We start from the raw sequence: 12,992 nt of genomic DNA, 5'->3' as shown, positions 1-12,992 counted from the left end.
TATTTATTTATTTTAGCCTAAGGCTTTGTACTTTTTTTTGTAATCTTTAGATGAAATTTTGATGGCCACTACAGAATATGATGTTTCAAAAATCTGTGTAAGACTGGTCCGTGTGTGTGTGCGTGTGTGTGTGCGTGTGTGTGCATGGCAGTGTCTGGAAGACATCACTATCTGAGAAAATACTCTGATGAGATTAGTATTGTTAGCCTATTGTTTTCTCTGTGGTTAGGTATTCTTTGAAAGTATTGGAAAAAAGTCCAGCAAGAGGGAAAGCGGATTCACTTGTTACTTATTTTAGTTCTGCCTATGTGAAGTTTGAAAGCATGACCCTTTTAAACAGTCTCACAGGAAGAACATTTCTCTTTGCCTCTTGTTATTGCTTCCTCAGAGTCGGATCATGGAGCTGGAAGGCAAGGTCCGCAGGGCAGCAGCAGAGAGAGGCGCCGTGGAGCTCAAGAAGAATGAATTCCAGGGAGAGCTGCAGAAGCAGCGAGAGCAAATTGATAAAATACAGTCCTTGCATAGCTTCCAGATGGAAAATGCCAACAGAGTACATTGGGAAGAGAAGGTAGGAACTCTTCTAACTACAATGTTCCATGAGATCGTGGTTAACCATCACACTTTTTGCAACAGAGTAACGTTGCTCCAGCTAATGGGGGTTACAGTTAGTGTTTGTGTGGCAAAATATTTGATGTACAAATTATCACTGAATGCAGCTTATAGCCCTCAAAGTGGTAAAAGATTTGCTCAGGTGTTTGTAATGGAGAAGAACTTTAATATAAATGTGTTAGGGGGAGGGAAAGAAAGAAACAGAAGTAAGCTGAAATCTGGATTTTTCTTACTGCACTGCATCAGGTTTTAATTGTGAAATTATCACTTGTGAATAATCACTTGTGAAGCTACAAGTGATAGCACTTCTGAATAATACCTTTGCCTCCTATATTGTTAGAGCTACATTCGTTTGACCTCTGGCTTTCTTTCCTATATGCTAACATTTCAAAACTTCAGGAAGAGAAGCAGCTGCACTGATAGATATGTTTGTATTCCTTTCCCAAGTAGTTATAAATGGTTGATATTTATTTCTAAATCCATTGTAAATTTTGTGGCCTCCAAATCTTCTGCCTCCAAAACTCAGTAAAGTGGGAGACGTGTGTGATTAAAAAAAAGTAAGCAAGTTATAGTTTCGTTATTTATGTTTTAATGTGTATAGGTGTTAAAAAGATACCCTGGGATATTCAGACTACATTCAAGTGAAGAGAATCATAGAATTGTTTGTGTTGGAAGTGACCTTTAAAGAATATCTGTTCCAGCTCCCCTGCAATGAACAGGGACATTGACAGCTAGATCAGGTTGCTCAGAGCCTGATGCAGCCTGACCTTGAATGTCTCCAAGGAAGGGACATCTACCCCCTCTCTGGTCAGTCCCCAGTCACAAGGAACTTTACCTGACTGCCCTGATTTCTCCAGTATGATGGAGAGTGACTTGCCAGTTAAGTCAGCCAGTTCCTCAGTACCTTGGGTAGTACCTCATCAGGTCACAGAATCACAGAATTGTAGGAGTTGAAAGGGACCCCTGGAGATCACGTAGTCCTTGGAACCTGCTAAAGCAGGCTCCCTACGGTACACTACACAGGAAAGTGTCTAGATGAGTTTTGAATATCTCCAGAGAAGAGGCTCTGCAACTTCTCTGGGCACCCTATTCCAGTGCTGTCACCCTCCTAGTAAAGTTTTTCATCATGTTTGTAGGCAATTTCTGACGTACTTCTTTGCCCTCATTGTCACTTGTTCTGTCACTGAGCACTTTTTATAAGGGCCTGGCCCCATCCACTTGACTCCTGCCCATTATAAGATCCCCCCTCTGTCTTCTCCAAGCTGAACATCCTGGGATCTCTCACCCTCTCATCTTAAGGGAGATGCTCCAGACCCCTCATCATCTTTGTGGCCCATCTCTGGACTCTAGGAGATCCCTGTCTTTCTTGAACTGGGGAGCCTAGAACTGGACCTAGTACTCCAGATGTGGCCTCACTAGGGACAAACAGGGGGAAAAGGATCACCTCTCTCGACCTGCTGGCTACAGCGTTCTTTATGCATCCCAGGATACCATGGCCTTCTTGGCCATAAGAGCACACTGCTGGCTCACAGTCAACCTGTTGTTTACCAAGACACCCAGGCCCTTCTCTGCAGAGCTCCTTCCAGTAGGTCATCTCCTAAACTGTACTGATGTGTGCAGTTATTCCTCCCCAGGTGTAGGGCTCTGTACTTGCCCATGTTGAACCTCACAGAGCTCCTCTCTGCCCAGATTTCCAGCCTGTCCAGCTAGGTCTCACTGAATGGCAGCAAGGCCATCTGATGCGTCAATCACCCGTCCTGATTTTGTATCATCAGCAGACTTGTTGAAGGTGCATTCTATCCTTTCATCTATGACACTGATGAAGATCTTGAAAAAGACCAGACCCAGCACTGACCCCTGGAGAACACTGCTAGCTTCAGGCCACCAACAAGTCTTTGCACCACTAATCACAACCCGCTAAGCTCTGCCAATCAGTCAGTTCTCAATCTACCTCACTGTCTCCTCACCTGTCCCACACTTCCTGAGCTTACCTATGAGGCTGTTATGGGAGACAGTGTCAAAAGCCTTGATTTTTACTCAAGTTACACAGCATCCACTGCTCTTTTCTCACCTACCCGGCTGATTGTGAATAGAAGGCCACCAGATCAGTGATTTCCCCTTGGAAAATCCACAATGTCTACTCTTGATAAACCTCCTTCTCTTCCAAATGCTTGGAGGTGACATCCAGAATAAGTTGTTCCATCACCTTCCTAGTGACAGACGTGAGGTTGACTGGCCTGTAGTTTTCCAGTTCCTCCTTCTTGCCCTTTTTGAAGATTGGAGTGACATTGGCTTTCCTTCAGTAGTCAGGCACCTCTTCTGTTTTCTACGTCCTTTTGAAGATGATTGAGAGTGGCTTGGCAATTACTTCTATCAGCTGACTCAGCACTCACGGCTGTATCCCATGGGGACCCATGGGTTTGTGCATATCGAGTTTGTCTAGACGATCTCTGACCAGATCCTCCTCAACCATGGGGAAGTCTTCCCTTCCCCAGACTCTCCACCTTCCTCATTCAGCAGTGGGCCCATGTTTTCCATCGTCTTCATTTTCCTACTGACATACAGAAATGTTGTCCTTGGCCTCCTTCATCAGATTTGATTCCTAGTAGGCCTTAGCCTTTCTCGTTGCTTTCCTACATGCCGTGACAGTGTTCCTATATTTCTCCCAAGTGGGCAGACCCCTTTTCCACATTCCGTAGACTTTCTCTTCCATTTGATTTGTTTCTTGAGCTCCTTGCTCATCCATGCAGGTCTTCTGCCACATTTGCCTGATCTCTTGCTCTTAGGGATGCACTGATCTTGGGCTTGGAAGAAGTGGGTGCATGGACTTGTGGCTATTCAGATTCCTCAGGTGGTTTCTAAGAGAGTCTTCTCCTTTGATGGAATGGACGTCTTTCACCCAGATCACATCTTCAGATTTGGAGATGTGGGAGATCAGAGAGAACTGATGACTGGTGAAAACTGATGCAAAAAATTGTTGAGTCTCAGCTTTACTCATGTCTGACATCACTAGATCTCTTGATTTGTCTGGCATGGATGGTACATTTTCTTTGTTTCTCTTTTTCTAACCATTGTTCCTTTTTTCACATCTGTCAGCAGATTCAGTTCAGCTGTGCACTGATGTTCCTAATCCCATCTATGCACGCTCAGACAGCATTCCTAAATTGTTCCCAAGACGTGAGTCAGCCATTGCTTCCACTGCTTATGCATTTCCTTCTTTCTCTTCAGTTAAGCCATAACTGAATATACAGCCATACTGGTCTCATGTCTTCTTTGCCTGATTTTTTGCACTTGGAGATCAAGAGCTCTTGTGCTTGAAGAAAAGCATCCTTGAGGAGCTGCCAACACTTTCCTGCTCCAGTGACACAGAAGGCTGTTTCCCAAGGGTTTGCATTCACAAGTTCCTGAAACAGGTGAAAGTTTGCTTTTCCAAAGGTCTTCACTTTGCTCTTTGCCCAGCCTATATCCTTTGTGATCATGAATGCCAGGAGGGGTTCAGGTTGGATATTAGGAAACATTTCTTCACTGAAAGAATGGTTGGGCACTCTTGAATGAGCTGCCCAGGAAGGTGAGTGAGACACCATCCTCAAAGGTGTTGAAGAAGCTTTTAGATGTTGTACTAAAGGATGTGGTTTAGTGGGGAAATGGTGGTGGTAGGTACATGGTTGAACTAGGTCTAGGTCTTTTCCAAACTAGATGATTCTATGATTCTGTGATTTTTATCTTGACCCTCCAATAATGAGACTATCTGTGTTGGTGAGCAACAGGCGCAGTGAAGCTCCTCCTCTGGTTGCAGTATCTATCACTTGGATTAAAAAAATTGTCCTTTAAGTCACCTGGATGCTTGCTGAGCTTCTTCTCCAGCATTTGTCAAGATAGTTGATATCCCCAAGCAGAATAGGGCCTGTGATCGTGGTGTTTCCTGTAGCTGAGAAAAGAGCAATTAGTTGATGTTCTCCTCCTGATCAGATGGCATGTAGTTAACGCCAACATGAGGTTTCCTTTTTTGTCTTGGCCTCTAACTCTCACCCATAAGCTCTCAACCTGCTTATTGCTGTTTTCCAAAGACAATTGTACACATTCAGTCCTTTGTTTAACACGGAGCACAGCTTCAGTCTCGTCATTTCCCTGCTTGCTTAATCATTTCTCAATATTCAAACCTGTGGTCACTTCTCCCTTCTAGTAGCAGGCATTGCTACTGTGTGTTCTGGGTATTGTTTGGTTTTAGCGTCCTCTTTGCAAGTACCATTGTTTGCATCTCAGAGTCTAATTTGTGGTTCAGTGGTGGTTGGTAAAACCCTTCATTCTGTTCTGGCATGCTTTTGCATTCCACATGCGTCTTGCAAGTAGCAGAGAACATTTATGAGGGGAGGGAAAAAAAAAATCTTTTTCAAAAGCAAATGCATTTTCTGCTTCTTTTTCACTAGTAGAATTTCCTTTAGCAAGGTAGAAGAATTTCTAGATGTCTACCACTGACAATTCCATTGACTAGCATGATGGGCAAATATCAAGAGCTAGTGAGAAGAACTCACCCAAGAGTCCTAGGAAAGCTCCATGGATGGAAAAGTGCTTCCTTTTGCCAAGAGCAATGTGCACTTTTTCCTTTGAATTACCATGATACTAGTCAGTTGCAACTGCCACCACTCAATCATTTTTTCTTGTGGTAGAGTTGCTTTTTTCTTTGAGTTTAGAGGAACTATTGTTTATCAAATCTTGTTTTTTTTCCAAGAAAAATCATAGGAAATATTAAAAAAAAAATCAATCTTGTTATGTGACATAGGATGAATATATTATTTTGGGAAGGGTTTAGAAAAACTTATGAAAAAATCTTGCCTTTGGTGTCCCTTAGAACTTCTGTATGAAGGAGGCATTACAGAGATGAGAAAGACTAATTAGTGTATTCACACCTCGAACTGGAAGTGTCTGTACACTCACCACTCACTATCAAAGCAATTGTGTAGCCATGTGATAATATGATATTGTTATAACAGGGCTGAATGGTCAGGTAAAAATTGCAGAATGGCTTAGAAAACAGCAGTGGGTGAAGGAGCTGCTTCTCAGGCTGCAAACATATTTCATTTGCAGCACCTGATTACATGGCGTCAGTGATGGTTACAATCCATAGGACAGACTGGAGAAGCACCTGCCCTCTGCCTGATAAGATGTTTTCTGGCTCCAAATGTTCCTGGGCCAGAAATAGTTGCTGCTGGAAAACACTGTGCATTATGGTGCCTTTATGTTCCTTTGGCAGCTGCTATTGAAAGACAGGATGTTGGACTGGTGGGGCTGAGACTAGCATAGCTTATTATGATTATGACCTAATAAGTGCATTCTCTTCCATCATCCTGAAATGCAGGTGGTGTTCAGTAACGGAATAGTCAATAAAGTTTGCTGTTGGAAACGCAGGAGCTGATGCTGTAGAAAGCATTAGGTATCAGTGATGCTATGGACTCATTTCCTCTTCTGTTTCATGTTACTGGAGTAGAACAAGTCTCGGGAGGCTGAAGGCTGGAACGAGCATGCGAGTCTGTGCACTTGCTCTTGTTGTGACACGTGAACGGACATCCCACACAGATGTTTGCTGCCCAGGTCTGCAGTTTAAGAGTACGGAGAGGTGTTTTACTGGAAAACTGTATTTGTAAAAATTATGCCATAAGCAAGTTGGCATGGATTCATCTACTCTAAATTACAAGTGCTCCTGATATGACCATCATGATGGAGGAGGAGAGCGTAGTTTTCCTCGCTAAGGACCTTAATCTGAACATGCTCTTCAGGGTCAGAGATTGTATGAGAGTGGGGTGTGAATACAGGAAAAAGCTGTTTCTGAGCTTTTCAGTGTTTGTCTTTAAATGTCTACGTGCTAATGTCTGTGTTCTGAATTCACATGTACGTACATGAATGTGTATGCATACACAAACACATATTCTTGGTTTTTGGCTTAATGGATTCCAGTGGAATCCGGGATACCTTGAAGGCAGATAGTGAATGCAATATTTCCACTTATACAAAATTCATTTCTTGAGCTGGACTTTATATTTCCCCTTTCTGGAGATTAGCAGGGAGTGTTTACCCAGTCCAGGAGGAATTAATGCAAATCTAAACCCTGGGTGTCTCAGCTCTCTTTCCAAGTTAACACAACTGTCTAAATGTAGCTAAACAGATCTTTACATGATAAACAGGATTTTGTTTAATTTTCATTGTTGTCCTTAAATAAGAAAAATGGAAAGGCCATTAGCTGATTTGTAGAAGTGATTGGTTTGTGTCAGAAAGCTTCCTCTTTTCTGGGGGGAAGTTATAGAGACTCTGGATATAGAAGAGTAGTACTTAGCAAAAGTAACTCTCAAATTAGATTTGAGACCCATCTTAATTTCACTTCATCAGTGATCACTGCATCTTATTACTTTGATTATAATATGGATAAGGATATGGTCATAATGCTGATCATATGATAATTATGCGACTAATTTAATTTTGTGCTAAACTAATATACCAGTAATATACATTCCAGATTAAAGTAATTCTCAGAGACAGTGCGACTATCACTAGTTATATCTGCCTTCTTTTCTAGTTCAGTTGCCTCTGTTCTACTTTAGGAACAAGGGTACAGAAGGAAGAAGATTCTTGGAGTGTGAAATATCCCATGTTCTCACAATCCATTGAGGCAATGTAATCCTGGGTAATTGCTCTCACAATTGTAGAACTGTAGAATCATTCAGGTTGGAAAAGACCTTTGAGACCATCTAGTCCAACCACCAACCTTTCCCTACCATGCCCACTACCCATGCCCTCCAGTGCCACATCCATGCGGTTCTTGGACGCCTCAGGGATGGTGACTCCACCACCTTCCTGGACAGGCTATTCCAATGCTTCACTACTCCTTCGGAGAAGAAATCATGTTTCTCTCATGTCTGAGTATGTATGAAACACTTCTGTCAGCATACTGCTTTTAAAAAATCTGTTTGAATTATTGAAGATTTGGCCAATGGCTTCTGGAAATCCATACAGAAGTAGACTGAAGAGATCAGGAGACCTTACAAGAACTCTCAGTAACAGCAGACAAAGAATCAGGAGTGCAGAGGGGCTGTTTCTAATCCACAAACAATTTTCTAAAGCAAAACAATATCCTGCATGGTTGTTATTCAGAACTCGCGGCTTCTGGGTTGCACAAACCCACAATAGTTTTTTGAAGAGTGGAGCAGCAGAACAATACTTGTAATCTGTTTCATGTTTAATTCTTAGTATGTACTTTTGCAGTTTGGATTTCTGTAATTCTTCCCAAGCTCACATCTTGCTTTCTTGAGGAGGGACAGCAAGCTTTGTTTGCTGTAAGAGAAGTGGCTGGCACTGTTGCTTGATGTCCTTTACCACTGTTCACAGCTGTTCTCATCACTCCTCTGAGAAGATCTCAGCTCCCAGCTCAGCCTTCTGAGACAAAACACCTGCTGGCATGTAGAGTGCAGGCTCTGCTCAAAAGGAGTGGCAGTGGCCAGAGGGAGAGAGAAAAAAGCCTGCTGTGGAAATAAGGAGCTGTCTGTGTGCGCTTGTTTTAAAGCAGTGTTGCACCCACTATACTGAATACTCTGAATACTAGTTTATATACTGCCAGGTGTTGGGGTTCTAATTAAACATAGCAGTGTTCACAGAAGTCCTGTAACCTCAAAAGGAGTGTTGTCTCCAGTCTGCCTGCTGCTGCGCCACAGCTGCAAACATAATTTCTTCTTCAGATTTTCAGCTGCTTTTTCTGCTGAGAATGTAAGGAAGAAAAAGTCTGATTTCTTGATGGAACTAATTTCAGTGGGAAATATGTTTAAATGAAGAATATCTGCTCCATTCAAGCTCAAGATTTTTTTTCAGATTTCTTCAACTGAGATGCTTCTACTGAAGTATTTATGAGCATTTTCCACAGGGACCAGCCTAAAAGAGAAATATTTTCATAAGGAATCATTTTTATGAACTCTTTTTCTTTTTTCCTTACATACTGATATGTGCTTAGCCACGAATCTGATGCCTTGGAACGAAAAAGGCTCTTTGTGGCTGGTTGAAATAGTTCCCACTTTTTCAAAAATTATTCCAAAGTGATGAAAAAGGAGACTAGAAAAAGACAAGAATTGGAGATAGTGCCAAGAATGTAGTGGTAGAGAAGATTTTCTGTTCTTTGCAGAAACAGAGAAAGACAGTTTCATGTATCATAAAGACATAAACAAGCCCTCGTTTGGGCTGTGCTACTGTCTTGGAAGTGTGCATGATAAACTGCTCCTTTTGTCTGCCGTAGGGACACAGATCAGTTTGTGTTGGTCATGATATAGCTGCCCATCTTCTCCCTGGTTATTACAAGTACTGATTTGTGTGAGTTTCGCGTATGCAAGCCTCACCCTGCAGCTTGCTATGTTCCCAGCACTTTGTTCGGGAGGCTGGGCAGCTGAAAACTGCATCTGTCCTGAGCTTGGATTAGTGACACTGCTGCTTGCTTTTTTCTTCTCTTGAGAGCTGTGCCTCATGAGTTCCAAATCCCTTTCCGCTGCTTTTAGCTCTGAAACGAATGTTTATTCATGTCAGCTGCTTTGCTGTACTATACCTTTTTCCATCGTAGTCTCTCATAAGTAGATATGCTATGCTTGGTTAGTGTTGGAAAACACATACATCAGTGTGCTGGGTCTGGCTGGTTTTATGGTGGTATCAAAAGCCATAGACAGCCATGCTGAAGGAGCTAAGCTAGTCGTTCCCCCCAAGAGAGTGATTAAGGAGACCGTTGTGTAAGGCATTGGTCTAATTATGTGTTTTAATGCATGTATGTAGCTCAGAATATGTATTTAAAATACATGTGCTTTGGGGTGATTTATCTCAATACCACCATGCAGGTATTTCTGTTTGTGGTGTTTTTAAACCTATGCCTTTAACATTTGTGCTTCTAAAGAGGAATATGACTTATGTAGATCTTCTTTGGTATATGATACATATCTCTGGCAGATTTTAGTAAAATATTTGCTGTCCAGCTGGAACAAGGTCTCTTTTTAATCACTGCTGATAGCCGCATGGCTTTTGGTTTGGTTTCTGAAGATCTGCTGTCCATAACAGTGACTCCAGTCAGGAGGCTGACTGTTCCTATCTCATAGTGACGAGGACTTCTTTGCAAAGTGTATTGCAAGTACAACGACTGGCTCTATTTACAGAGTTACTCTATTTACAACTGGCTCTCACAGATTGTTTTGGTATTGTGAGATACTGAATTCACCAAAACTGAATAATCACTGTCAGGAATTATAGGTATTGTTGCTGAACAGGATTTAAAATGTAAATTTCCTCTTAGGTCTGAATTTCAGTGTGTGTTTGCTAACTGCTTCCTTGCAGTTTGAAAAATATGATGAAATAATACCCGCCTAATTCCCAGGTATGAGGCAAAGATTAGTTAATGTTTGCCTGGCAGGAGGAAGAATTGAAAGCCTGAAGCTATTGATACAGTTATGTAGGGAGCTGGCAGTTGGAACATTGCCCTGTAAATTACTGAGCAGCATTTCCTGCTCACATTAAACAGGTGGCTGGACTTTCGTGATTCCTTCCTGGATTATTACCCTCAAATTCAGGGAGATAGATGTGGCTCTGTCAAATGGAAGTTTCATTCAATTTTATTTACGTTGTCCAAAAGATTAAGATCTATAATTTTTTTTCCTTTATATTTTAAGGAGAATTTTCCATGCCTAAGGTGCTGAACATCCAGCACTTGTGTGCTTCACAATCAAAATGAAGTAAATGGTTCTAGTGCCAGAGGGGTTCATTAAAGAACAGTAAACAACCAAATGAACAGAAATATGTATGAATGTAAAATGGCTGTATCAAACTATAGTACTTGTTCTTCTGTTCCATTGACAGTTTCTGGTAATGGCCATGGTTGACTAACCCCAATAAGGAAAATCCTGCCGGTGATGATCATGGAGCAGCCTCATTAGGCTGAGCAAGCAATAGCAGCACTTTACATTTCCATTGAAACATAAATTGCCTTTCTGCGATTAAGCAGTGAAGACAGATCCAGAACCTTTTTTACCTTGTCCTTTGAGGACTGAGAAGGAGAGGAGTTGATTGATCCTAAATATGTTGCTTTCTGTGTTGTTTCTCTTTGTGTCTTTTCAATGAAGAATTAAGACCCTTGTTCTTGATATTTCACAACAGTGTTCATGGACTGACTGTATGTATGGAATGCTGTAGGAATATTTCTTTTATTGAGTTGAAAAAGACTGCCTCTTTATTAAGACATGAACGACCACTTCTTTGGATTGGAACTTTTTAAAAGGTTGACAAAAGACAAATTCACGCCTCTGTTCTGTGTATGCTTGGATTAATTGAACACTTCCTTTTTAACCAACTGGTACTTATTAGTGTTAGTCTCCAAGAAAATAGGTGCTGTCAGTGTCTCAGCATGACATAGGAAGACAGAATGAATGCAAGTATTTCTTTGCCTTTAAAGTGATGCGAGTGTGAGTACGCATCACAACTTGAGAAGCAGCATTGGGAAGCCAGGGACTCAATGTATCCTGACTTCAGAAACCTGTAGAGTACACATATTTCCTGAGAGAAGGGAAGTTGAGAGCTAGAGAACTGTAGTGAAGCATAAGACAGATGCTCATGAGTGGATCTCGTCTTTGAGAAGACTCCTGCATCAAGCTTTCTGAGTGTTAAAGATTAATCTGAATTTTTTTGACATTTGGCTCAGAGGAATTATTTTCATAGAATAATATCATAGAATCGTAGAATGGCCTGGATTGAAAAGGATCATCTAGTTTCAACCCCCTGCTGTGTGCAGGGTCACTAACCACTAGACCAGGCTGCCCAGAGCCACATCCAGCCTGACCTTGACTTCCTTCAGGGATGGGACGTCCACAGCTGCCTCGGGCAACCTGTTCCAGTGTGTCACCACCCTCTTTGTGAAAAACTTCCTCCTAATATCTAACCTAAACCTCCTCTGTCTCAGGTTAAAACCTATTACAATTCACCCTCGTAAGCAACCTTTGCCCCTCCATTTGTGTGCTCCCTTCAAGTACTGGAAGGCCACAATGAGGTCTCCCCAGAGCCTTCTCTACTCCAAGCTGAACAATCCCAGTTCCCTCAACCTTTCCTCACAGGGCAGGTGCTCCAGCCTTCTGATCATCTTAACGGCCCTCCTCTGGAACTATTCTAAGAGCTCTACGTCCTTCCTGTGCTGGGAGCCCCAGGTCTGGATGCAGTATTGGGGCCTCACAAGAGCTGGGTAGAGGAGGACAATCACCTCCCTGTCTCTGCTGGCCACCCCTCTTTTAATTCAGCCCAGAACACAGTTGGCCTTCTGGGCTGCAGGTGTACACTGCTGGCTCATGTCCAGCTTCTCATCCACCAGGACCCCCATGTCTTTCTCAAGATGCTGCTCTCAAGGAGATCTTCCCCCGATTTGTATAAATACCTGGGATTGCCCCGACCCAAGTGCAACACCCTGTACTTGGCATTATTGAACCTCATTAGGTTCTCATGGGCACACTTCTCCAGCCCGTCCAGGTCCCTATGGATAGCTTCCCTTCCAATTATTGACTGCACCACTCAGCTTGATGTCGTCTGCAAACTTGCTGAGGGTTCATTTAGGCTTGCTTTATTTCTGCTATTATTAAGCTGTTTTGGAGTACTTATGATTTGGTAGAGATGGGGAAAAATTAGACAAATCATAATCATATATTGAATGTTTTTTCAGAGTGAGAGTGAGTGCAGCATGAGAGGTACATTTCTCAGGGCTTTCTTATCAAAGCAAGGGTCTGGCTAGTGAGAAATATGACACGAGGCAGGGACTTCATACTGCTTTTAGAGTTTGTATTTCTCTTTCCATGGCTAATGCTTTCTGGGTCATTCTTGCGTTTCTGTTGCTGGTGAGCAGGAGCTAGCAGTGAGCTGTATTACACTGTTTTCCTTCAAGGGGTAAATACAGTGAATCTGACCATGACTGTTATGAGATTAAACCAGGATAAAGAAATTTTAGCAGTGGGCTCTTTACATTCCTCCTGCTTTTGTTTAAATGTATATATAAAATGTAAATATAAATGTGATATCTTTGTACACTCAGAAATCTGAATTAAAATAACTCTTCATTGTTTTAATAATAAGTCTCTAGTACAGCGAATAAAGTTTTATTTTCATCTGTAACACAGCACTTCTCAAGTTAAAAAATCCTATTACAAGTGCTTTGATTGGTGTTACTTATAACATTAATGGTAACTCCGGGCCTTTGCAGTTAAACCATTGTTTTCTGTTTTGCTCCTTACAGGCAGTGCTGATAAATAACATCACAACAAACGAACGATTGATCCAGAGTCTACAAGGTAGGACATAATACCTCCCTGTATTGCTTTTTTCTTTTTTTTCTTTCTTTT

At 41.9% G+C, this 12,992-nt stretch overlaps 2 protein-coding genes across 2 annotated transcripts in view; both read left to right on the top strand.

Annotated features, from left to right (window-relative positions):
• Positions 1-12,992, top strand: part of LOC104915113 (cytosolic carboxypeptidase 1) — a 131,365-nt gene that overhangs the window by 80,366 nt on the left and 38,007 nt on the right. The window contains exon 18 of the mRNA XM_010725811.2: positions 389-568. Within this exon, the coding sequence (XP_010724113.2) occupies positions 389-568 (180 nt within the window). The remainder of the gene's footprint in view (positions 1-388; positions 569-12,992) is intronic.
• On the top strand, positions 129-12,977 carry GOLM1 (golgi membrane protein 1). The gene is made up of 2 exons (XM_019610549.2): positions 129-568; positions 12,887-12,977. Exons 1-2 carry the CDS (start codon positions 398-400, stop codon positions 12,950-12,952), a joined length of 237 nt encoding a protein of 78 aa, XP_019466094.1. The 5' UTR covers positions 129-397; the 3' UTR covers positions 12,953-12,977.

Source organism: Meleagris gallopavo, chromosome Z (genome assembly GCF_000146605.3).
Source record: "Meleagris gallopavo isolate NT-WF06-2002-E0010 breed Aviagen turkey brand Nicholas breeding stock chromosome Z, Turkey_5.1, whole genome shotgun sequence".
In the NCBI taxonomy this organism is placed as follows: Eukaryota; Metazoa; Chordata; class Aves; order Galliformes; family Phasianidae; genus Meleagris; species Meleagris gallopavo.
This window is presented reverse-complemented; position numbering and strand designations above follow the sequence as displayed.

Excerpts from the sequence above, each read along its gene's own strand:
- GOLM1 (XM_019610549.2), top strand. The coding sequence starts at position 398 with ATGGAGCTGGAAGGCAAGGTCCGCAGGGCAGCAGCAGAGAGAGGCGCC. Across the intron at positions 569-12,886 it reads GAGTACATTGGGAAGAGAAG|GCAGTGCTGATAAATAACAT; the intron begins GTAGGAACTCTT and ends TGCTCCTTACAG.